The following is a 26679-nucleotide window of genomic DNA, read 5'->3' on the forward strand; positions in this document are numbered from 1 at the left end:
CCCCCCCACCTCATATTATACAAACTAAGTTTATTTTTATGCAACACCATTCCACTTTAAAAAATGAACCCACGAGCCGTTATCAAAACCTTGCAGATTCACGATTAATTCTTTTCACCATGAAGTTTGGTAAGTTTAATAATTTCACTTGCAAATGACAGAAGTTCAGAGGGAACATTTACGTTCCAGTGTGTGTGTATGTGTGTGTGTGCGTGTGCGTGACCGAGCAGTTTGTTTTTGTGCCAACAACTCACAATAAAACCAAAGCGTGTGTATTTGGGGACGGAGTCGTCCTTAAAGTGCAAATGAGCAAACATTACATTACTGCGATCAAAGGTAGTAATTTACTCGGCGGGTCCACGACACACACACACAGACCCACACTCTAATTACCCTCTCATAGAAACGTACACAAACGCACAAATCAAGCTTCCTGCCCCCCCCACCCAAAAAAAACAAAAAAACAACAACAAGAAAACAGGTTTTTGTTTCTCGAATAATAAGTCGGGTCTTAGAGGATTTTGTTTAAACCTTAAAAACGAGCACTTCTTTTCCTGCTATTTCAAGTCAGATTCATAAATTGAATCACTCGCAAAGCAGAAAATGATCTACTTTCTAAGAAAAAAATAGATACTCCGGTCACCGTCGGGGAGTGAAGGAGCGTAACGAGGCCTGACAGAAGCTGTAATCAGTTCATCAGCAGCTCACGCTCAGACGTCGGGTGTGTCTGCAGGCCTCCCTCACTGCTCAGATGCAGCATCACTCCAAACCAAAGCACCTCCGCTGAAAATCTGAATCAGGCTGGATCCAGCGTGATTTTAACGCTCTGTGTCCAGGCCTTTCGTTTATTAAGAAAAAGAAATAAAAACCTGAATAAATCATGTGTTTGAAAAATTGAAAGCACATTTTGAACAAATCTTGCTGCAGCTGAGCCCTGATTGAAAACATATGTCAAAAAAAAAAGAAACATCTGTTGAAATTAAATGAACCACTTTCTTGGGTTGGATATTTATAAAGAGAAATGTGTCAGCAGGACTGAAGCTGAAGAAGGAGAACTAAAGAAAAACACAAATTTGAACCGTGTTTCTTGAGAAAATGTTCGACTGTTTCAGGTTTTCTGCAGTTTGATACATTACAGTCTGATAGTAAAGTAGAAGAAGTTGAGATTTTGGAGTGTCTAGCAAGTTTTATTCTGACTCTTCACTTGTGAATTTGGCCACTTCAAGTGTTCCTGCACATTATCCTACAAAATGGCATCATTTCCCCCTAAAGCTCATATCATTTTGTGCAAAAAAACCCAACCCATTTGACCTCAATCAGTTTAGACAGCACATCTTAATCTGTAGCTGTTTAGCTGTATCTCCATGTTGATCTAAAACTTCCCCCAGGTTCACCTGGGAAAGTAAACCTTACTTCTCTCAGCAGCTCAGTCAGGATTGTTCTATTTTCTTCCTGCACCGTAACTTTATTCAACAACCAAATCCTGTCTGAGAAGAACATTCCCACGTTTGTGCTCAGCTGTGGCTTTAATGAGGTGGCTCTTCCTCCCCACACACATACATTGGAGTTATGGAATAATTATTTGAATTAGATGATTTTATTTTTTGCATCTTTTAGGATGCAACACCAAAACTGGGCATGAAACCAATAAAGACTTGATTTTATTTGCACCTCTTGATAACGTTTGCCTTGTGATTGTGGGGGATTTTTGTGTAGCTTCATTAAAAAAACTGAAGAAATGCATTTAATAGGTCAAAAAAAGACGAACAAAATGTGGAGCAGCGTGTGAAGACTTCATTCCTCCTCTCTTTAAACAGCTTCTGCCGACGTGCCCTTGTGTAAGGCACTTTCTCCCCGGCCACTCCACAGGACAGTTACAGATAATGGGAAGGTTCAGTGTCGGAAAAATCCCACAGTTTTTAGGAACACGGAGCACTGGTGGAAAACCCGTTCAGCTTAACTTCCCTGAACAAATGAAGGTCGAATCAAGCCACACATTTATTCTTACTGACTGTACAAACACAGAGCTGTCTGCTGCAGTCTGAGCATCCATCGGGAAGCACAATAGTTCCTCATTTGAAAGTTATTTTCAGAAACGTGTGGGTCAACGTCAGCATCTTCTGCCACACTGACAGATCAGGCCAGACCTGGGGATACAAGAAGCTGCCAGTCTGAAGGAAAGCTGAAGGAAAGCAGCCCTGGGCCATCACCTCCCACAGAAGTGCAGCGGTACATTTTTTGACATGTTTTCTTCTCGAAAGCCCCAGGCTTGAAGCTCCAGTCGGTCCTCCTCCTCCTCCTCCTCCCCCCTAACGTCTTCCTCCGCATCCCCCTCCTCGTACAGACTGGGCTCCTCCACCGAAGTCTCCATGTTTGGGTTGTAGCTCCTGAACGCCTCGTTGTACTCGTAAATGGTGGGGAGGCTGCTGCGCAGGCCGAAGCGGCGCCGCAGGGCCACGAGCAGCGGCTGCGGGACGGTGAAGATGTCAAGGTTGTTGCCCATGTCAATCCAGGCCAGGCTGGGGAACCGCTTGGGATCCTTCACCGTCTCCGTCAGGTCCTTCAGGATGGCGGTCGTCAGGCGGTTGCCGTTGACGGCTAACGTGGTGAGCTTTGGCAGGCAGCTCAGGCAGGGCAGCAGCAGGCGCAAACTCTCATCCTGCAGCTCGGTGAAGCTCAGGTCCACCGCCGAGACGGCGTCGATGCTGTTCTGAAGGTAGAAGGCCACACGGTGGACGTCACGTCCAGACAGCGGGATACCGGACAGGTTGACTACATCACCCGAAAGCTGCTTCTTCAGGGTGGTCTTCAGGCTGGTAAAATAAAATAAAAAACAGTCAATAATCAGGAGTCTTTCATACACAATAGGTCAAATTCTTGCAAACAGCATCAAAGGTGCTTTAAGTCTTCAGCACTGGCAGTGGCCTCTTCAAAGACAAGCAATCTTTACTTAATGATACTGAGGTTATCGATTTCAAAGCTCTATAATGGGGTGCCACACTATCCACAAGTACAGGGGAACTGCAAAGTGTGCAAAAAACTAACAGCATCCACCAGGCGGGGAGAGTTAAGCGATCAATAATGTGGAAAGGTGAATTTACATTTAAATGTGTCTTAGTCTCAGCCGCCTGAGTAACAAATTCTGTCTCCTGCTCTGAAAGTCATCTGTGGAAAAGCAGCAGCTGTTTTCTGTTTCGGGTGTCACCTCTAAGACGTCTCCTAGTCTCAGAAGAAAAGAAAAAAAAAAATCCCCATCAAAGACTAGAATTAAATAAAAAATAAAAGATTAGAGTTCTATCAAAACAGCGTGGGTGATGCAAAAGTAAACACGCTTCCATATTAGCGATGATTTGGTGACAAAAGTGTCATTGAGGTTGTAGTTTCACCTCCTTATAGGGACTTTGAAGTGTTGTTGAAAGAAAAAAAAACATGCATTCAGTAAAAGGAAAATCAGGTCACTTTTGTTTGAAATGTTGTGAATTCCAGCCACTTTAGGGTAGGAGTTTTTTTAAAAAAAGGGGGATATTTTATTGTTGTAATCACTTGTTCTTGCACTGAAGTTAGCCAGCATCTAATAAAAATGGTCAAAAGATGCACAGCTCTCCTGCCGCTGGTTTTATAATCAAATAAATAGTAAAATCTTACATATTTTATGACTCCTAAATGCCATTTTTTAAAACACAGGCAATATACAATAATGTATGTAACTTAATTTCTTTTTTTTATTATTACAATTTCTTAAAATTTAATTTAGTCGTATAAAATACTGGTGCAAAACAGCAAATTTTGGACGGCAGCTGCTTTTCTGCCTTTAGCTTCCTGCTAGCATTGGCTTTACATTTAGCATGCTAACTGGAGAGTTGTATCCTCTGCAAAACCAAAACCTTTCCTGTTCCTGGTTTTTTTTGTATTTTTTAAAAATAGAGAGTTTGAACAAGAAGACAAAATGATGTTAGCATGGTGTGTTGGTTAAAACAGGTGAATCTATAGAAAAGTGTTTTTGCTTCTGTACAATGTGCAGTAAAATATACCCTTTATATTAGAAAGCAGTTAAATATGTATAGGAGCACCATAAGGCAGCGCTTGCAGTATCATATTAGTCCTCTTTGTTTGGACTTGAGAGAAGTCAGAGGGAGGGCATCTGTCAGGCAAATGAAAATAAGGCAGAAGTGTGGGAGAGTTGTTTTTATAAAGCTGACAAACAGGAGGAAAATATCCTGTTTAAGGGCAAGTTTTTCCCTTTTTCTCCGACCTGTTTGCCTTTCCTCGTCCCTCTGCCTCCTCAGGCACAGTGAGGATTCTCTCTGCATTTATCTCTGCTCCCAGTTCTGTCATAAATCTTTGCATCTGTCACCCCCTCTGCTTGGTTATGGGAAAGAAACAGATCTGCAGCGCGGCGGGGTAGTGATTCGTAATATTATTGATTCCATGAGTTGGCTATAATTCATCTCTCCCTCACTCATATCCATACTCCTGCTCCCTGCCTCTCGCTCTCTGTTTTTATTCGTGGTTCTTGGCCTCTTGCGTTTCTTTTCTTTTCTTCTTGTGCAGTCTCATTGTTGCTCCGAGGCTGAACTTGATCTGCTGAAGCTAAACGGCTCACTTCAAGGGGTTTGGAATCAAAGTGATGATTTGGCCACCCAGACCTTTCATAATTGCTGAAAGATTAAAATATCAAGAAATATAATCTGGCTGGCCAAACATAGAGCCCATTATGTCTTGGAAATATGTAGAAAAATGTTTTCAAATTTGCAGAGATTGCCACCAGTTCCCTAAAGGTTTTTTTTCTTGTATGTGAGTTGAACCTTTTAAACCAGTGGTTCCCAAACTTGTTGGCTCCCGACCCACAAAATGATTGTTACAGTCTTGTACTGCCAGTTTAAATATACAAAACCTGCTAATAACGCAGTTAAACATGGACATAATGACAACATGAACAGTCATAACATTCACAAAATCATTTTGAATAATTTCTGACAGCTGTTTCTATCCTTTGTAACAAATACGGTAAAAGTCAGCAACTGATTTTAAATATAAGATCACATCTGGAGATTATCTAAGGAAAACACTAACTCTAAACTAACCTATAGCAGGTCAAACTGAGGTTCATTTTAAGGCATTACATCTGAACTGTAAGCATCCTAACTGTGACTTTTATGCAAATAAGCTGTTGTTGGCCACGCCCTTCCAACACCCGACACCCCACTAACGCACTACATTAAAAAACATAAAAACTCTCTGAAGGATTAAACGCTGCGGATCTGACGCACATTTATATTGTTATTAATTCAAACTCTGAGGATTCTGACTTTGGGACAGGGGCACTTAGCGATTCCGAATCAACATTTGTCAAGTAGGAGAGCGGCAATAAGTGGATCCGAAACCCGACTGGTAGTGGGTCGGGACAGCAGCACCAGACAACAAAACATTTTCCTTTTCCAGTTGTTGTTCAGCGGTAAAACCAACAGAATTAACGAGACGGTCTTATTGTAATAAAGTGGGCGGATCTCCACTTGGGTTGCTAGGTGAGGGGCTGGGCTCGGCTGGGGTTTCTAGGTAACAGAGATTGTGACGCAACAATCCTGAGGTTTTTTAAACAGATCGTTTTGCAGACACCAGAAAACATTTGCTTATTGCTAAAAACAGCTGGGTGTTTTTTTTTTGCGCTTGGACTGTTTCTAGAAGCAGTAGATACCCAAATGGAAGTACAAAAACCTGCAAAAAGTGAATTTTGCATCATAGGTCCCCTAAGTTTCAAAAAGCCACACTTTGGACGTCTTAGCAGACATTATATTCAAACCAACCCACATTTCCCACATTGTGCAGATTTCTCATTCTCAAACTGGGCAAATAGCAACCTTTTTCACTAAACTTAGTCACATCTTTAAAGAAAAAAGAAGAAATTAGAGTGGATCTGAGCTAATTAATGGGAGAGACATAAAAAGTCAAATTGTATTTCACTGATTAGTTTATGATACATTTGCTTTAGAAATCGGCTTGTCCTGCCAAATTCATTTTTTCGTTCTCAGAATGTTTTGTGTATTTAGAATTTCTTACCAAATTTCACGTCTGAACTTGCTCCCAAAAACGTATCATGTAACCTCTGGAGCACAGTGCAAAAAAACATGTATTTTTTTCTGTTATTGCTTCCAGACAAGATCAAGCTGACATACTGCTTGGAGCGATATTCATTTCAGTTTTCTTCAACCATTTAGTCAAACAATTCCTGACCGGGGGTTCGAGGGCCCCTAAGATGATGATAAAATGATGATATTGATAATAAAGACCTTGTTTCCCTGACACTTCTTTGGCTTTTCCTGTTGAATTCCTGGATAATAAAAAGCACTCAAAGAAAATAGAAATAAAACGATTATTCAGCCACTATCACACTTTACACTCATTGAAACATGAGTGCTGTGAGAGAAAATTTAAACTGCAAGCTTTTTCTTTTTAGTTTCATAGCATATTGAAAAATGACCATCAGCATTTAAAACTGAACAGCACTGAAGTATTTTTAATTTATTTGTGACAAACAAAAAGCAGAAGGACATTGCACGAAGAGAGAAAGTCTCACACTTTGATACAAATGTTAGTTTGACCTTTACTGATCCTGCATATTTTCTTAATTAATGCTCATTACAAACTGGTACCAGCTGTAAAATTTAACTGTCTAGCTTCTGAAAAATCTGGGAAAGTGGACAGCATATTTGCCCACTCAGCTACTCCTCTGAGGGTATTTCTGTGCCATGGTACACTTCACTGTAATAAAGCTATAAAACCTTTCTTTCGGCTTATTTAAGAGGATTCCTTCCTTTGCCGCAGCCTTTTTCCATCTCACCTGTAAGTTTGAGCAGAAAAAAAAAAACCCAAAACAATTTCAACAGACAGGCAGTGTTGGCTGAGTGGGTGGTGCAAGGGGAAGCGTGAGTTATAATGTGCTTTTAATGAGACGGAGCCTAGACAACTTCAGATTTCCTTCCAAATCTCCTGCCCCCGGGCTCCGTGGACGCAGTTCCACCCACGGGCTGCTCATCTGGCTGGAGGGCAGGAGCCAAGATAGCATTTCTAAAGCCACCGCATACAATGTACTTCATTAGCAGCAAACAATGCAAACAACTAAATGTCTCGCCCTGTCAGATGTGGCTGCCACGCTCCTAGGCAGCGGAGCATTTCCTCTTGGACTAATTCGAAGCATCAGTAACTTCAAAAGAAAACGTATCCACATAAACAAGATGCAAACAAGATCTTCTCGTCTTTGCAGAGCCACTTAAAAGCAAATAGCAGGAAGGAATCCATTCGTTGATATCCTCAGGTGCAACTGATATAACCACGCAGGAATCTAATCAGAACTGAGGCTCACGTGTCGAACTATTGGTGGTTTAAATGTGGCTTCACGCTGACTGTCTAATTGCTTTTCAGAGCCTGTCTGTCCTCTGGGATGTTGTTAACTTTTATGCGATGAAGAGGAGTCCTTGTGGCTCTATAGTTATATAAACCTCAGCGATATAGGACATAAAGCATCAAGGGGATGTGGCATGGAATCGGAGTTAAGGAAATGACATGTCAGACACAACCTGCGACTGTGTCTTTTAATAAAACAACAGTGCCGTCTCTTAGAGCTGCAGCCGAAGCCTGAATTTAATCTGTTCAACCACACCGGATTGAGTTCAGCTAACGAGACTCTTCTACGACGTTCATCAGTATGTTCAGTTTGCAACGTTAGTTTCCATGCCAGTGGCTCTTTGCATGTCTTTATTTGTAACATATGTATATATAAGGTTATGTGCTCTGTGATCTACATCTCCAGACGACATTAACGCTCCTTTGTTAAAGGGCACCACTATTGATTTCTGCATTCACTCTCAGTCTAGCTGTTTTTCTTGATGTTACAAAAGTTAAGTACTCTGCAGCCTCCCTGCTTCAGCATTCTGCTAATCAATTTCCGCTCGAAAGCAACCGAATCCCTTCTTCATCCAGAACCCGACAGGTCTGAGGAGAAAGGAGGGTTAAAGGAAGGCTGATGGAGTTCAGAACACGCATTCTTTTAGATTATATTTTTTTTACAAGAACAACATGGGCTGATCAATGTCTGCTTCATCAAATCTTTGGTCTTGACTTGTTTATTCCTCGGATCGATCTGTGCTGTTTTGCCTCCAGCCATTTGTATAATACACGGGTGGGTGTCTGGCTCAGCCAGGAGAGAGCCCATAGAGATCTACAGTACAAAGTCAACTTGGAGAAGTGAAACAGTGAAGTGCTGCTCCTCTAAATGCCTCTGTTTTGTCCTGGCTGCCAGCTTTAGTGCCTGACATCCAAACCAATTTGTTTAATTTAGCTTCAAATATGTCGTTCTTGTGCCTTGGGGCAGTTTAGCTCATTTTAAAGAGAATCCTCGCTCAGTATTCTGGGCAAAGAGTCAAATTAGCCATTTATTCAACTATTTAACTGTCAAACTGATACTGTGGTTCTGCTGAAAATGTAAGGAAACATTATAGCGTTGATAGCAGCCACCATCCAGTGTCCTACAGTTTCACGGGGATAATGACGCATTATCTGGGAAGGAAAAAATAGCCTCCAAGCTCATTTGGATTTGGATTAAATTTCAGTGAAACATTTAGTTGATGGGCTGATTAAGGCCGCTTCCATTGTGCATCGTCGGGGAAGCAGCTCTGGGCTGTGCAGCGTCTCCACACCCCAGCTCAGTCTCTTAGTTCTTAGAAACTTCTAGTTTGTAGTTTGGGAACATGTTGGTGTAAACTGACACCGCATGTTTCCTTAACAAAAGAAAGGGGAAGAAAAAAGAAACCAAGGAACAAAGTGCTCTAAACAACGGGTTAAATTCCCAAATCTCTGACTTAAATCACTAAAGATTCGTCCTAATCAGTCATTCTTGCAGGTCTGAGAGTGAAGTCTTAATTGGACAAAAGAAGAACAGAAAAGGACTCTTGGGTCTGTCAAGTGCAATAAACCTTCCATGGCTTTTAGCTATTCCATCACACAACTCTCAGAGGCTTTTTGCAAAACCCCCCCCAACCTACTTCAACAGTCGCAAACAAAAAAGAAAGTACAAGAAATATTCCCCCCCAAACACCAAAAGTGAAATGAACGTCACAAAACTGATAAAACCTAAACCAGACTACAGAATAGTTTTGCTTTTGTGCCAATTATGACTAAGCCTCCTGTTACAATACACATCACAGCTGCTGTGTAGCATGTTAAATTTGATGCACGCTCCGCAGGCGAGCGATGGATTCTCCCGGGATCTGATTTGATGTGACGAACTGAACGCTTAGGTGAAAAGAATACAGTGCCAGAACACTTCGGGAAAACAGTTTGGCTTACGTAACTGTATATCATCCAGAGACCGTTTCTGCTAACACTATGTCAAGGCATAGTTACGAAACCAGTATTAAAATGAAACTCGGAGAGGGGGGGAGTTTGATGATGGGGAGAGATCTGCATCCGCCCTAAAGGAACAAAAAACCCAGCAGATCAAAAACACAACGCTTCTTATTCCTGTTCCAGCAGCAGTTTTCTCTCAGATTTACAGTTTCGATCAATGAGTGTTTGAAACAGGCTCAGCTCCTCTCAGTGAAACGAGATTGTTTTTTTTCTTCCTGTGTATATGCGGTTAATGCATTTAATCATTCTAATTATTTCATTATACGCCCTGAGGACTGGAGCGACAGATATTGAGCGCATATCTTCCTTCCTCCCACTCATCCTGCAGGATCCCAGTTTGTTCCGCGGGAAGCCCTCAATTATTCATGGACAAAGATGGTGGCTTGATCCTAGCATCTCTATTAAAAAGTGGAGGTCAAACAGAAAGCAAGCTGAAAATAAAAGGAAAATTGTTCATGTCTGAATGGAAACATGACCACAGACCAACTCGCCAGTGTTCATAACATGAGCTGTAAAACCATATTATGGTATTATACAGAGTCAGTGGTTCATAAACAGAGCTCCCTCCTCCCTGCTTGGGAAATTAGGAAGTTAACTTAGAAATCATACCTAATAATATTGTTTCCTCTATGTAGAACATCTTACCTCGTCACCAATACACTAAATACAAACACCATTTATTTATTTCCTTACTAAATCTATTTAATCAAGGATAGAAATTAAAAATAAGGTTAAACAAAAGGCGACCCAAACCCTTTTTCTCCCAGCGTTACTCATCAACATTTCTTTCAGCCATGGTTTCTTATATTTTCCCTACGCTCTGAGTTACGGGGTAGATCAAGTAAAATTGTTTGCTGACGTGAACTGCTTCTCCTCAGCTGCTGAAGTGTTGAAACTGGTCAGTCGCCAGATAGCTGCCATAGTTTATGCACATTTCCAGTGGATGGTTGTTGGGAATGCTGAGAATATTCGACCAATCAGGAGACAAGGTTCTCCAAACTTCAGATTATATCATCATAAGTATTGCATTGTTTCTATAAATGCATTCATCCGCAAAGTCAAGTATGTGGTATGTTATTGTTCATGCCTTCTGCTAATAAAAGTAATGGAGTATTCGAAAAGGTTTGTGGAAGCTGAGCAACGTGGTTTAGGCATCTGCATCCTTGTTGTTGCTACGTCTGATGCACTTAGGTTGGGGTTAGAGCTTTTTAGAGCATTTTTTCCTGCACGTTTCAAAGAAACTATAGACATTTTGATCAGATCCTGCCTAAAACAGTTGTCTGTACTGAAACCGCCAAATCCAGTTTTCTCGAATGCTCCTTTTTCTTGTTTTGTCAGCGTTAAAAGCTTCGCCTCTGGAGTTTGCATTTCGTAGGTCAGTCGGAGGTAAGGCTTGATGGGAGCCAGGTAGGTTAACCACACACAGGAGGGCGATTTGGATTCAGAAACACGAGTCATAAATGTATGTGAAACCAGATGATATACGAGTGGCCGCGCCATCTGTTTAAGTTTGTTCGTGCCTTTTTACTGGACATGACGCAACATCTGCGTAACAGGAAGCAGCTCTGATCAGATTACATTCACAAACTACTGTCAAAGGCCCAATGTGTTATGAAAGAAGTAAAAATATTTACAGACTATTTCCTTCTTCGCACATTCTGTTCGAAATATGCATTTGAATTATACTGAAGGTTGAGGTAATGGATGTAAGTTGGATCTCATATAAGTTATAGATCAGATCCATCCCTTGCACATTATTTCATACCACAAAAAGTCAACGTTGTGACAACTCAATACCCTAATTCAGCTTTTAAAAGTACACATTTACTCAGGTAACATCACATTGTCTTCTTGTTTCTTGTTCACCCGGTCCTGGCTGTTCGAAATCCCTTTAGCTTGTTTAACAGCAACGTAACACTAAGAACTGTGAAGATGCAAGAAGACATGACTTCAAAACATAATTTTTTCCCTGCTCATTCACGTGACGGCTCAAAATAACAGGTTAGAGGGGAGGAAAAGTAGGCGTAAATGAGACTGAGCAGACCACAGAAAAGTGGAGCTGGAGAATCCTTTGGACACCAAACGAGATGTCTAAAAAATTTACTGCGTGACCAATTATAGCTTAAGTGGAGATTTCTCTACAGGTTTTCACTGTCACTTGTCAAGGAAAAAATAAAAAATAAATAAAAATAACGTTATGATGCGATGAAGACTTTCATCCAGAACACTATTGGAGCTCAAATGTGACTATTTTTATGCTATCTTTCATAAACTTCACCATAATTGTTGGTTTTGTTTGTTTAGGCTTGGCCACTACATTAATCTGATTTTGGAAAAAGTGTCATGATTTGAATTATAATATAGTCTTTCAAATAATCTACACATCTGAGGGCCAACTTCTGCACGTCTGTGCTTCATGTTCTGGGACAGAAGTCCAACTAGAAGCACATTTGCAATCCAAATCCTCACCTGCATCACCACCAACATTTAATCACTTGTTCCTTGTAACAAGTTTGACATTTCCTGAAAACTTCATGAAAATGCGTTCATAAGGTTTTGAGTAATCTGGTACACAGTTAAATCTTGTACTTTTCTCACAGAGTTGATCAGTGATGATTGATAAACTGTTAATGGTGATTAAAAGCATTACCATAGTTAAAGTTAAACATGAATTAGAGTTCTGCAGGTTTGAAACCAGGAAAGTGTCCCTGGCACTTAAAATCTGAAAATGACACAATGCATAAAGTATAGATCCAGCTTAAAAAAACCAAAAAAACAGGAGAAGTTCTCATTGGTGAGTCAAATTAACTCGGAAGAAGGCCTCCTTGGGGAGCAAATTTCCAAATTTGGACAAATCTGAACTAAACCCTTGAGCTGAGCTGGTAGCACTCTGTTGGAGCCTGGTTTTCAGTCACGATCAGACCTGATGTAAACTGAAATGACTTTTGGACAGCCTTCACATTGTGAACTGTGGGAGGAAAGGACTTCAGTCTGAGCGGTGAGAGGTCTGGATCAGTTATCAGGACTCAGACAGAATATCAACACTCACCTACAGCTAATGACACCTGCTAAAACCAGCTGTCACTGCCAGCCCTCCTTTCACTCTTTTAACAAAGACACCAGTTTAACTGAACGCCGCTGAAACAGGACGCTAAACGCTGACTCAGATACCTGAAGAAGGCCGAGTACTTCTCAGATTTATCTACACACTAAAAGTCTTCAAGGAACAGAAGAAGAAGAAATGCTGCTTAACCTGCAGTAATTTCTTTAAAAGCACTGGCAAAGTTTGTACCAGAAGCTTTAACTTGGGGTATTGCTTTACAATCAAGACAAGTAATGAAAAAGCATCTCGAGTTTCAGTCCAATATCTCCGAAATGTGCTGTAAAGGCAATTTTAGTCTAATAACACATACGAGCTTCATTAATTTGAAATTCAATAGCAATCACAACAACATTAAAACTTCCTCTGGGAATCCCGCAGTGCTGCACGTCTGTGAAACCTGGCTTATGCTGCTATAGAGGGAAATTAAATTGCCTTGAGCGTGACACACATGCCCCGCACTCACAGTGTCGGAGAAGCAAAGCAGGCACCCGCTAATAAAGCTCAGATCGTGATTTATGTGTTCTCTTGTGAAACGTTTGCGAACCACGTGCTTGCGTGTCGGGTAAACAATTTGATTTGAGCCTCTGGAATGGAGAGCAGGGCTCCATCAGATCGACTTCTCGATTTCGCTTCTTGGGGAAAATAAGATAGAAGCAACGCGACGGGCTTTCCCATCCAAGAAATGGTGGCAAATCAAATTCAAGCATTATTCAAAGTGAAGGAGAAAAAAAAACGAGACTTCTGATTTGCCATCTTGCAGTGATTCTGCCGTCTCTCCACCCTCTTTTTTCTTTATCTTGTCTTCTGACAGAGCCTTTCCCCAAGAGTCTTAGCTCAAACTGCAGAACTGCTATGTGTGGCAACTGTTGAACAAAATGGGCTCCTGCAAGAAGGAGCGGAGGAAAATCAATCCGAGGAGGGGATTTAAAACAGGTGGAATTAAGGGTCCAGACTTGGGAAAATAACAAAAAAAAAAGAAGGGGGAGAACTGAAAGGTGGTGGAGGAGGAAACAGGCTAAGACAGGAAAGAAACACAGCGAAACAGGATTTGAGAGGGCGGGAGGGAGACGTGTGCAAACTGTGCTCTGATGTTTAATTATATTCTAAGATGTTTTCAGAGCATCGTGCTCAATTGGAGAAAAAAGAAAAGGGGAAGAAAGCGGCGTTGTGAGTCCTGAGCTGCTGCTGCGTGGCGGCTTGGCTGTGAAAGACACAAGGCTTGCTAATGAGCACGCGGGGAGTCTCTGCGTTGTTGTGTTGTTGAGTGTTATTCTGAACCAAACAGAGAGGCAGGGGTGGGAACTTAACTCAAACTGTCAAAAAAATCTTTCAATCTGGGTTAATTGCTCGGGAGAAAACCTGATCATTATTATTATTGGAGAGGCTTTAATGTCGTTTTATTTTTGAGAACGTACCTTTTACGTAACTTGAGTTGAGGAGGAGTTTTGTTATAGTTTGCATCTGTTATTCTCTTGAATATAAGTAACCTGCTGGCTGCTTCATTCCAGTGTTGTTCTCTTCCCATTTCACTCCAGACATGGTGCATTTTATTTTTTTAAATCTGCTGCTCCACAGGGTGCACTGACCTCACAGCAGCAGCCTACGTGCTACAAATGGCAATTTTCGTCGAAGATTTGGATTGTCCACCAAAGCAGGTCTACCTGGTTCTTAATGCTGTAAGATCCACTATGAAGAACGTGTTAATTCAATTTTTTTATGTTTCTCTTCCAATGAAAACTATCCTACACTGAAACTGTTTTTCAGAGATACTTCTTGCTGCGTCACCAGCCACTGCAACAAGTGTTTTACAACACAGACAATAAACCAACTGTCCCTGCCTTCTCCCGTTGTTGGGACTCAAAGCTGCCATGTTGTATTTTTGGAACCAGAGTTTGTGCGCTACGGACGTGGGGCTCCCGCACACAATCATGGTATTACATCATGAAATAACTCATTACAGCTAAGCGTATTATAAGATATTTGAACCTACAGCAGCAAGGTAAGAACTACGTTGAAGCTTCGGGTCTGAGGTCTACTTAATATTTACAGTCTCATTTACGATTAAAAACCGAGCAAAGACACCCCACCGTGGGTTTCAGCTTTCAGTAGTGAAATTATGCAACGGTTTGAACAATAAATTCAAAGCTTGTAAATCAATTTTTGGCTTCAAGACTTGGAAAATCTGAGTTAATGTAAAATTATTAACATGTGCAGACTGAATGTTCTCTCAGTTAGTGAATATGTATGGAATATCGTTCCTGTTTTGCCAACTCTTTCATATGATGCATAAAATGTGTCCTTCTTGTTGTTTTACATTATAACGTGACAGGTTTTTTTTCTTTTAATATATAAAAAAGTGAAGTAAACTCATTTATTTACTTAAAAAAGAGCTCTAAAACTAAGAAGATGACTGCTATGATAAAGTGTGTGTATGTAATATTAAGTGTGCATGCACCGAGCTGTGATTGGTGGACTAAATGAAGAGCTGGATGCTGATTGGCTGCCTAAAGAGGCTGCAGGCGTAAGATGGAGCTCCAGCAGCAAAGCCAGCAGTGATCTTGCTGCATCTGTTAAAACATCTGTTTTGTCTTCAGCTGAAGGAGTGAGAACTGGGCTGTCATTTATATCACACTTACTGATCTCCTGTTTATGTTAGTTTGGAATATCAGGTGGTGTCATCTGAACAAAGCCAAGGGTTTTGTTTTGATTATTTTGTTCTTAAGCCTTAACATCATAATAATATCTTTGTGGCTGCTTGAGCTCTGAGGAAGATGGGCAAACATGGCCAAAATCTGATACTTTTCTTACTTTTTTCTTATTCTTTTGATTTTCGTTGTTGAGTTTTCTCTACCTTTTGGTTTGTTCATCCATCTTTCCGTCTGTTTATGCTTTCTAAACGGAACCAATTTTGCTGGTGGCATGTGAGAACCAAACAGTAAAAACGAATGAGATGAAAGTGCTTGTTGCTGAGAGGATGTGAGTGCCAGCTGGGTCACAGATTCAGCACAACCGGAGTGAAACATTGCTGACTTCAGTGAAACAGCAGAATGAGAGCGGGTTCGAGCGGTGAGGGTCTGACCTTTGGTGCTCTGCGTCGACTGTCATCTTAGGCTCTACTTAGTGTCTAGTTTCAGGAGTTTTTTTTTTTTTTCAGAACAGCTCAGCCGAGGATAATAAAAACTTGTCATGGTGCTGTTGTTGCCACAGTCCTTTCAGACTGGAAATTAAACTTGCTTGCAGAAAATTGAGTGTGAACGTATCCCAGTAAAACGCAGAACATGTATCAGTTTTCTGTCAAAGAAAATAATACTAAGCTGAAGTAATTTCAAGCCCGTAGTCAGATATTATGTCTGTTTAAAAAACTTCAGTAATCTCGTTTAAAGGTCGACCTAATTATCGCCCGCCAACATAAAAGGTGGGCAAGCCAACCCAATTCAAGATGGCCGCCACAGTTAATTGACCTTAGCAAACATCAGAATGGCTACAACTCAGTTTTTCAGAGAGTGAGCTACAATTTGGTGTGGCGGCCATTTTCAGCACATACTCAGATCATTACACGTCCCAAAGGTCTTTGTTTAAAACTTTGGCTGTTGGAGTCAACCCCGTGTGTCTGTTAGCAAAATATTTTATGAGCCGCTGGATGCTTTTTATGGAAACCCTCAGAGAGTATTGATTGGATGTTCATCTACAACTCATTAACATCTGGAGTCACCCTGATTCAAGATTACCGCCACAGCTAATAAACATTAGCAGACACATAAATGGCTTTAACTCTGTCAATTTTACACATACTGAGCTGGAATCTGGTGTGGTAGTAGCTAAGAGTTATCTTCAACTCATATTCTGAGGGCTAACAGAGTGCACAAAGTCTTTGTTTAAAACTTTAGCCAGCAAAGTGGCTGGCAATTAATATTCCTTCAAGGAATGCTAGTTTTTAATAATTAATTCAGATTTCAAAAAGATTAGGAAAGATTTATCAATATGACTCGTTTCATTAATAGTTGGGCTGGTTTTTCTTTAACCAACTGATCTGAAATCCTTTGTCTCCAATTGTGTTTTGTTCAGCTCAATACAACTATTTCTTGGTGCAAAGGAATCTTGTAAAAAAAATGATCTAATGATGTCATCTCAGAGTCTGTATATTTGGTTTAAAATATGTTTGAACTGACTCTTTGCAAGTACTTTAAAGATAAAGCAATAAAGAATGTGTAATTGAGCTAGAGTGATTAATCTGTAATAAAAAAGTTTAATAACTGGAGTAAGCAACCAGTTTCACAATAAAATGTCTCAATAAGAAACTTTTACTCTTTTCTTTCAGCGGTTCGTCCTCAGAGGTATGACCTGATTTTTCTTTCTTTTTATTTTTTTTCACTTCAATTAACAAACGAGAGGCATGGCTGATCGAGTCTCTGTTTGGTTTGTGTCTTTGAAGTGGATTGTGTGGTTATGTCAGCAGAGTGTGGTGCTGTCACACAATTAAACACCATGCTTACGTAACTCTGACAGGATGGTACCAACTTCACGGTGAGGATATGTTTTTACAGCCTCCTCCTCTGAATATCAAGGCTTTTCTTTTTTTTTCTTTTACCTTGTTAATAACAAGTTTGATGTAGGTGTTTTTTAATGACAGAAGTAAAAACGGAATATAAGATGCAGACATCTCCACGTTGCAGCCTGTTAATGACAGTCACTGTGTTTCTTATGCAACAAAACTAAGGAATAACTTTTAACCACCTCCAGGCTCAGGTTCATCAAACCTCAGAGCAACAAGAAATTATTAGTAGCTAATTAGATACTGACCAGTTGAATAAGACGGCTGACAACTTGATTTTCAAAGTCTCTTTTGCTGTGGGAAGCATCACCTCTGAGCTCCAGCCTTCAAGTTTAACATTTCAGGTAGTCTCTTTAGCTGTCTTAGATTTTCCCATTAGTTCAAAGCAGAAAGCTGTTTAGCAGGTTTTCAGCCTGACCACACGTCTCTCCACCTGAAGCCTCTGTTTGTTGGAATATTTGAAGAAAAATTGGACAATTATCAACAAATTTGAAGTCTGTTATTGCTTAAAATGCTCATCTCTACTTTAGATCTTAACACAATCTGTAAAATTTGCTATCAGAAATATTTTGAGCTAAAAGAAATAAGATATTTTCCATTGATAGTTAAGAAGCTGGCTGTGTGGTAAAGCTTAACGGGGTAAACAGGCTGGCAGAAAGCAAACTGTTAAGTGAAATGACACTTAAGGAAACAACTTTCTCCCAATTTACTTTAAGAAAAGATTTCGAGGTGCACAGATTGATTTGGTGAGCGTGCATTTATTATGCGGTAGTATTCTGGGTAATGACTGCATGGAGTCACACACATTCTCTTTCCTACACACACACACACACACACTCTCACACACTCACCAGGCCTGAGACTTCCTCCTGGGCACGCTCTGTCTCGTCCACTTGGAGTGAGGGGTCAAGTGGTAAATGAGCTGGCGGCATATCTTGTTGGTGGACTTGAGCGAGTCGGTCTCCTGCAAAACACACACACATACACACACACACGTACACACAATTATCAGCTGAACTGTGTTTGAAGAACCACCATTTATAACAGGAGGCTTTGAATAAAACAGGATTTATGAGGCTGGGATGAAGTATTCTGAAAAGTTAGGTTGCTATAATACATAATTCGGATATCTTGGTGACCTGGTAACAGATGTGCCGCTGCAATTAAGACACTTTTCTCTCATGCTCAGTTTTAAACCTTTATGTCTAATCACTCGTTTTCATTTCTGCATCTCTGCACCCTTTCCTTTTTTTTAATTTCTGACTTTCCTCCTTCTTTGTCTTTAAGTGGAATCTAATTCATGGCACAACAAGACAACAGGAAAAAGACAATGTGGTAGGACAAGAATAAAAACCCTAAACAGACCGGGGCAATGTACCCGAAGAGGATTAACCATTCCTGCTGCTACTTCTTTTCCTGGCTGACAAAAAGAACGGGCCTGAACATATTCAGTGCTGCTCTCTCAGCCTCTCGGATGACTGAGCATGATGTTACAGCAGCACATCCAGATTTACAATAAGTGTTCTTGTTTGGCCTGGATGGCTCGCTGCAGTCACACGCCGTGCGGTACTGTAACTCTAAGCACCATTAATCACGGCTCTCCAAATCCGAGAGCCCCAAACTGAAGCATGCACTGAATTAACCGCCCTTAAACTGATGACTCACGGTTCACAAACGATGCTTGTTTTAGCTCACAATATGTCTTCGACGGTATGATCTGAATAAATATCAGTGTGTTGGGAAATGCAGGCCAGAGTGGAGGCTGCCAGGCCTGAAAATTCAGCCCTCAGCCTCTTTTACATCCTCGTCACGTCTGACTTGCCACGGGTCGCCAACTCGTCAGGAGCACACTGCTGCCAGCTCCTCGCTTTCCTTTTTCTAACTCCGGAGCTTTAGTTGCAAAAGGAGAAAAGATGGGAGTGTCTAACAGGTGATATTTGTGTGGTACATGAACAAAAAAAAAAGAATTTTATAAGGCTCTTTTTTTTTTTTTTGATTCCCTTTAAAGATCTAACTTCCTCCCTGAAGTTAACTGTATTAGCTGCTGGGTTTGAATCTTTCAGCCACTCTGAGCTGTTGTGCCTTTTGCCACATATTTCAAATTGAAAATGGATCTTGAATTTTAAACGTGCCTGATTTGTATGCTGCGCTGCAAGTGAATGAGCCGACTGGCAGTCTGGACAAAACACCATTTATTTCTCAAAGAATCACTTGTATTTTCTCACTGACTGCAGTGTTCTGACCTCAGCTCATAAGAACTGATGAAATCTGATAATGTTAAGAGGTCTGAACCATTACTGCTGCGTTTACAATCATTTCAATAACTTTAACTTTTCCCCACGTCTGTGTCTGTGTCTGTGTTTGAGAGAAACAGAGTGTGTTTGTTTGACTGTGCTGGAAACAAAATATCTGTTCTAATAAAACTTTCAGAAATTAATCACCGGGTTGACATAGAAAACTGATTAACTTTTTGGAGTCATCCCGATGTTTGCCACAGCTAAGCCACTTTAGGAAAACACAAAAATGTCCATAACTCAGTGAACTTTACAGATATTGAGCTAAAACTTGGCATGGTGGTAACTCATAGTCACAGTTTTCACTCAAAGCACTAACGGATCGTGTTAGATTTTGCAAAATTACAAATGTTTTATTCAAGCTTTGACCAAAATTGCTACAACTCTGCCATTTCTCAACACAGGATGATCTTGGTTCAAAATGCCCGCATAAAAGAAAAGGGGGTGATATGCATTCCTTCAAGGAAATATGGGCCTTTTAGTTCTCCTTTTCTTTGACCAACATCCTAAGTAACTTTAATGGCTTCTCTTTTTGTCCCTCACATCTTTCCCACAGTCCTTCATCTACAGTAAGAGACAAAAATAGACTTCCACTGGCCAACAGCCAATTGTCAAAGTCCTCAAAGTGCCCTCTCAGTTCGTGCCAAAGCTGCTCAGATGCAAAACCCTCGATGGTACTGATCGGGCCAACCAGAACCTGCTCTCTTCAGCACAGTAACGCAGACCAATCGCTCATGCTCACCTATAAACCCAACTAAACCAGACAAAATGGTAAAGAGGTAAGTGTTAAAGAACAGCTGATACACAATTCCTACTGTACAGCCAATGATTATTTTTTAAAATGTTCTAATGAAATCCATTCAGTAAACAATGAGTTTTTTTGATAACAGACAAACTAACACACACATGCAATTACATTACTGCCCACCTTTCATGCTGGTGGGTAATAATTATGCCATTACAGCATGAGACTTGCTATAAAGCTGGCAAAACGTTGCAGCTAGACAGTGTTTGAATTGCAGTGACCGTCCCTTTGTACTGAAATGAACTCTGGTAATGAGTAGCTGTTTTTCCCAATGACTGACTTGAATGTGCCACTTGCAACAAGCCGGACCACTGCAGGTTCGTACCCTTTTTGGACACTGCAGGTCCCGGGCGAGGCTGAGCAGCAGCTCGTGAGAGATGGGGTCCACCAGGTTGAGAAAAGCTGCGTTCTTGTACAAGATGTCGTTCAGGGACGATCCCTGGAGTCCCAAATCCTGAGAGAACAGAAGAGATTAAAGAGAGTCTTACTTTAGGCAGAGCTTTATCTGATTGAAACAGTCACATCCGAGCACAACAAACCTCAGACGGGTTTTAATAAAGACAGATCGAGAATGGATCTCTAAGCTTTCTTTATTACCTCTATTTATCTGGCCCTGTTATCATCCTGTGAGCTGATAGGCCATCGAAGCTGCGAGTTAAAACCCTCTGCAGTCGATTACAGATGAGAGTTGATCTCTGCAAGCGTAATACATCCTTTAAAAACATTAGAACCATTGGGGAAAGTTCTCAAGTGAGCTAAGATTAGTTTTTTCTTTCTTATTTACTCAAATAATCCAGTTTTACCCTCTGGTGAAGGGAAATGAAAGGCTGGTTCCTCTAATCTGATTCGCAGTTTTCAGCTGTTGCACCTCCCACAGGTCTTTTATCATTTTCATAAAACAAAACCATTACACAATTTGTTCAGAAATACGCTTTGATTCCAGCTGAATGCGCCTGTCTTCAACTCAAAGATCGTGTGAAGAGCAGAGTGGTTTAATTAAAAAAAAAAAATTCTTATATATATATAAAAGGAACAGGGACGCATCTCCAGAGGCTCGTGATATTATATCACGCTCAGACTATTTCTATTTGCGCCGCTCATGTAAATACTATATACTGAAAATATTTCTTGTGGTAATGCTTCCAGGAGTGAGAAGATTTAAAAGAAAAACAACAACAGAAGGAAAACATGAAGCTGAGCAGAAGAAAACACAATCAGAAGCTGAACGGTTAGCAGGAAAAGCAATAAAAGATCTTTTTAAGGCATAAAGCTGCATTTATTGTTTTCCTGTTTGCTACCATATATTCTTTAACAATCAAACTTCTTCCATATACTTTGTGCTATTTTAATCATTCAAATATCAAACCGTTCAGCTCAATCAGGAATAGCGTTCTACTTTTAAAAATATTTATCTTTGTTTACAACATTTTCCCTTAAAGAACCACACCAAGATCTATTTGAGTCCTTCAAATTATTGTCCTTTAAAATAAATATCTGAGCATACTCGCTCTGTTTTTGTCTTTTTATGCTGTATTTAACTTTGAGCTACAATTTAGCTAATTGAAAATTTTAGCTACGGTTTTGCTTTGACCTGCTCTTATGTCCATTTTAGAGTATTGCTGCTGTTTTGCTGAATTTATCTTTTTGCTGCTGTTCTATTGGTGTTTGGTTGTAGGTACTGTTTTTCTAATTTTAGCTTGTAACTACTGCTTTGTTATTTTTTAGTTTTTAGCTATGGTTTTGCTGGTTTTAGCTTTTTGCTAGTGCCCTGCTCATTTTAGCTTCTAGTTATCGGTACACTTATTGCACCTTTTCACCATTCTGCTTGTCTAAGCTTCGTTCTGCTTCTTTTCTGCTTGTCTAAACTTTAACAATTCACTTTTACCTTCTTCAACAAATTTCAGAAGTCACTCAGTGCTCAGCATTCACACAGTGTGTTTTTTTTTTGCAGAAAATGCAAATCTTTTTTTCTTCTTATTCATAAAAACTTCAAAGGATCTCCTGTTTCGGTGCAGACATCTTCCTGGATGAAAACAAGAGGGAAAACATGCTCCATTGACTCATCATCCACTTGTTTTTGTTGTAGTGAAACTGTACAAAGGCTGAATAAATATTGCCAGCTCTGCATGAACTGAAAAGCTTTTCAAACAGCAGGCTGGAGGCTAAAGCCGTGTAAAACATTTTCTATATATGCTGACAGCCATAACGCTTTGGGGCACACAGAGACAAAAAAAAAAAAAAACCTCCCATCAGCGTTTTCTCCTCCTCTAGCTTTCTGAGTTGATTTATTACAGCAGAGATCTGTGGGATTCCCTGACGCTGGGCTATCCTCCACAACACCTCAAACTGAGAGGACCTTATGTCTGAAACAAAGGAGGGCTGTTTTTGTTGATGCGGTGTGTCATATCCAGCGTCAGAATGTGGGAGATGAAAGGTTCGTTAGAAACACACAAAGAGATCAGATCTGATGGATTAACTCGACTGATTCTTCACAGCGAAGGCATGAGATGTTCTGCTCTTTAACAGGATCCCCGTGTGCTCAAGTGCGCCTTCAGATTCCACTAAAAATGTCCCCGCTACGGCAGCGTATCGCATCTTTCATCTGCTTCGTCACAAAAGGTCTGAATGAGGAGATGATCTCAAAGCAGCAGAGCATCGTCCCACACACGCTCTTCATTAAAATCCAGCAACGCAACAAATCCCATCCCACAGAAACATGCCACAGCTGTCAGACTGAGGACCTTCCATCTCCAGTTCTTACTCATTTCATTTCTTGTTTGGCCTTTTATTAAATAACATAAAGATCGAAGGGGTAACATAACAACTGCTTTGTCATGATGGAAAAAAAATGAAGCTTAAGACAGAAAGGTGGAACTTTTTAGAAGGATAGGAGACAAGCATGATAAAAGGGGAAGTGGGGTTCAGGTCTCCAGAACAATACAGAACCAATGCAGGGACACATAACCATACATACTACCATCTAATCAGCTTAGAACCACCACGTATAGATAAATGTGTGGGATTCTGACTGTGGGAGGATGTTGTAGTACTTGCAGAAAACCCAAGCATGCACGAGGAAAGAATGCAAACTTCACACCAAAAAGACAAACCAGGATTTGTACCAGAGACCCTCTGGCTGTCAGATGACATCGCCATGCACGACACATCTGTGCAGCCACAGGGAAGCCCAGTGAAGCAGAAACACAATTTTTTTTGGGCTACATTTTTCCAGGATGCTGAAAACTGACACCAAACACCCTCCTGCTCCAAAAGTCCTTTTTTCAGTCCTTAGAAGGGTTCTCAAAATAAAAATCCTTTTCAGCAAAAACAACAAAACATGACTCTTATCTTACAGGCCTGTACATGTTTATCTATCACACATAAATATACAACTGAATCACATTACACTACCCCTACATCTCTTTTTGTGTCATTTAACCCCATTTTGACACCACTGTGAAAAGATGTCTTTTCACTACAGAAGATCTTTAGCTAGTCGGTGGATGGAAGTTTGATTCCCGTTCATCTTTTCTGCAGATGGACAGCTGCTACTATAAAATACAGACAGACAACAACAAGGTGGCAGGTGTGCCTCAAACTCAGTGGAGTTCGCATGTTCTCCCTGTGCATAAGTGGGTTTTCTTTGGGTACTCCAGTTTCCTCCCGCTGTCTAAAAAAACCATGAATGTAAGGCCAAGGTGCGAGTGACTATGTGTGTTTGTCGCCGTGTTGGACTTGCGACCTGTCCAGGGTGCACCCCGCCTCTCGCACAATGACCGCCGGAGATAGGCATCAGCTCCCCCCCGCGACCCAGAAACAAAAGCAGGTGAAGAAAATGGATGGATGGATATTAGCAAAACTGAAGCTGGACGTCAAGCTGACAAAAAACGAGAGTCGACAGCTCTACACTGATAGCATGTTATTTTCATTATTTGTCTGAAAACAAGACCACAAACAAGCACCGTTTTGTTGCCTCAGGCTTTTTCCCCAGCAAATAATAAAATAATTCAAACTGAGTTCTGCTGCAGTTGATTCTTTTGGTTTATTTAGCATCAATCTGAATAACAAATGTTACCTGTTACATATTAATGTTGACTGTTTTGTAAAATTTTGTGAATAGTGGAGGGGAAAAAAAAAACAAGTTGATGATATGTAATTGAGATCTTTAGCTAAGTTTGTTACCTAGTTTATAGTGTAACTAAATATGTATAAAGAGTTATTAAAAAAAATTAATTAAAAACACCAAATTTAAGATTAAATAAGCTCCAAAAACCATCTTCATGCATAGTAATACTATGTGCTGTGCAACGATAACAATATGTCTGGAGCTTTACTGGTACGAGTACACATGGACTCTTTGTTTACTAATTAATATCCAGAATATCCCAAAATAATTAACTTAATGGCCCGGAAGTTTGAGCTATGATGGAGATGCAGCACAGGGGCTGGTGTTATTGGTTCCTATTTGTAATGACTTCCTCTATGTGGAAAAAATAAATAAATAAAAAAATAAAAAGTTCCTGCATCTGCCATCTCAAGGTGATTATCTCCACATTCATCCATCCCTGAGAGGAAAGCAGCCTTACTGCTGGAGAGCTGCAACCTTTTTTTTTCTTTTCCTCCTCTCCTTTCCATCTTGAAGTATTATTAGTCAGACACTTGGCTTCAGCCCAAACAACGTAGCAGTCCTCTGGCTTCACCCCACCGAGCGACGGAGAGCTGTGGTGCTTCGTGAGCAGTTTAAACGCTGAATTATGGGGAAATCTATAGTTATGAAGCAGATATGTGATCACATCTCAGATATGAGCGACTGCAGGACTGCTTTAAAAGATATGTAAACATGCTTAGACTGTGAAGTCTGCTTTATAAAGCAGATCTAATATGAAGATAAAATTAATCTTAGATCTGTTTTATAAAGCTCAACATAAGATGTAAATTCATTGTGTTTCATTTTTTTCAGTTTCCCCTGCATCTGAATTTTTATTTGCACAAATCTGTATGATCAATATTGTTATTTTTTTTATATCATAAACATTCTTGATGAAAAATATGTTAATCTGACTGATGCGCATTTGCCAAGAAGCAATGTTGAACTCAAGCTGAGCTTAAAAAAAACATCTATGTAGCTCATTTATTTTGCTATTTCAAATAAATCTCCACAAAGTCAGATCGTCACCAGCAAAGATGTTAAACAGGAGATGAAACAAGACAGGAAAGCCTCAGTTTTTTTTTTAGCTTTAGGACGGTGAAAAGAAGGGTGTTTACATAATGTGCAACTGGGACAGAGTAGAGCTTTTTAATACCACATTAAAGCATCGGTTTGGATTAAGTGCCGCGTTTTGCTTTGATTTGAATATTTATCGTCCTTTTCGGTTTAAAATGTTACATAAGAAACGTTAAAAAAAACAGCTTAGTATTCATTTGATCAACTTTTTTCCTCTGTGGCTTTGGTCCGAAAGCCAATACTCACTGATCTGTTTTGTTAGACATTGAGTGCATTTTTACATGGTTTGGTTTTTGTTTGTTTTTTTTAGATCGATTTGAAATCTTTTACCTTTTAGTCAGGATGACACAAAGTCTGCATGGGTGCAAAGTCTAAAATTTAGGAGTAAATGTTTAGAAGACCTTAACTTTTAGGAAATAATCAACACTGCCACCAACAAAAGGAGTCTGATCCTTATGGCAGGTGGGGTTTTTCTGTAGTTAAATAAAGGATTCTTATGTAGCACCGAATGCCATTTTAAATAAAGATCTCAAATGACATTTAACTCCAATTATTCAATAAAATCATGCATTTTAAACAAATGCAGGTTAAACTGGGTCGAATTTCTTGTTTAAAAAGATGCATTTAAGTGATAAAAGAAGGAAAAGTTTTTATGAGAGGCAAACTTCACTTGGCTGAGCATCCTATAGCACATCGAAAATGAGAAAATAATAATCCCCCCGTTCCCCACCTTTCTCAGCAGTTTGAGCACTTCCCCTGCCTGCTCCATCCTCTGCTCCCGGAGAAGCCTCTGGATCTCCCGGACCCACGCCACCCTCCTGACGTACGGGCTCTGGTTGGTTTTCCGCAGCATCCCCGGCAGCTTGTCGGATCTGAGCATCAGGGAGGTAAACAAGAAGTCTCCGCCGCTCCTGCCGCCACTTTTCTCGCCCTCCCCGCTCAGATCACGCCTCTGGCGCCTTCTTTTTGTCAATTTGCCCTCAAGATCCAGACTTCTCTGTCTGGTTAACTTAGAGCCCATGGTGGTGGTGGTGGTGGTGGTGATGATCCCTCCTCCTGAGAGGACCTGTCGGCGCGAGGAGTGGGAGAAGAAGAAGAAAAAGAAGAAGAAGAAGAAGAAGAAGAAGTGAGGGGGATTTTTACAACACGCAGCCCAAACATCACACCGACGCTGCATCCAGATGTGGCGACACGCAGAAGAAAAAAGAATCTTTTAAAGTTTCAAAGATGCAACAGCGTGACAACGTGTGTGTCTGCAGGCTGTCTGAGTGACGTCCTCCCCCCTCCCCCCCCCACCTC

General features: G+C 40.5%; 1 protein-coding gene across 1 annotated transcript; it reads right to left on the bottom strand.

Annotated features, from left to right (window-relative positions):
* lrrc75bb (leucine rich repeat containing 75Bb) lies at positions 1-26643 on the bottom strand. The gene is made up of 4 exons (XM_017410527.3): positions 26111-26643; positions 20482-20610; positions 17909-18021; positions 1-2813 (listed from the first exon to the last, which is right to left on the bottom strand). Exons 1-4 carry the CDS (start codon positions 26555-26557, stop codon positions 2207-2209), a joined length of 1296 nt encoding a protein of 431 aa, XP_017266016.1. The 5' UTR covers positions 26558-26643; the 3' UTR covers positions 1-2206.
* Between the last annotated feature and the right edge of the window lie 36 nt (positions 26644-26679).

The sequence above is a fragment of the Kryptolebias marmoratus genome, linkage group LG14 (assembly GCF_001649575.2).
Source record: "Kryptolebias marmoratus isolate JLee-2015 linkage group LG14, ASM164957v2, whole genome shotgun sequence".
In the NCBI taxonomy this organism is placed as follows: domain Eukaryota; kingdom Metazoa; phylum Chordata; class Actinopteri; order Cyprinodontiformes; family Rivulidae; genus Kryptolebias; species Kryptolebias marmoratus.

Coding starts and splice junctions, on each gene's coding strand:
- lrrc75bb (XM_017410527.3), bottom strand. CDS start 26,557: ATGCAGCGTCGGTGTGATGTTTGGGCTGCGTGTTGTAAAAATCCCCCT. Junction 20,611..26,110: donor TGCTCAAACTGCTGAGAAAG/GTGGGGAACGGG, acceptor CTGTTCTCTCAG/GATTTGGGACTCCAGGGATC. Junction 18,022..20,481: donor ACCTGCAGTGTCCAAAAAGG/GTACGAACCTGC, acceptor TGTGTTTTGCAG/GAGACCGACTCGCTCAAGTC.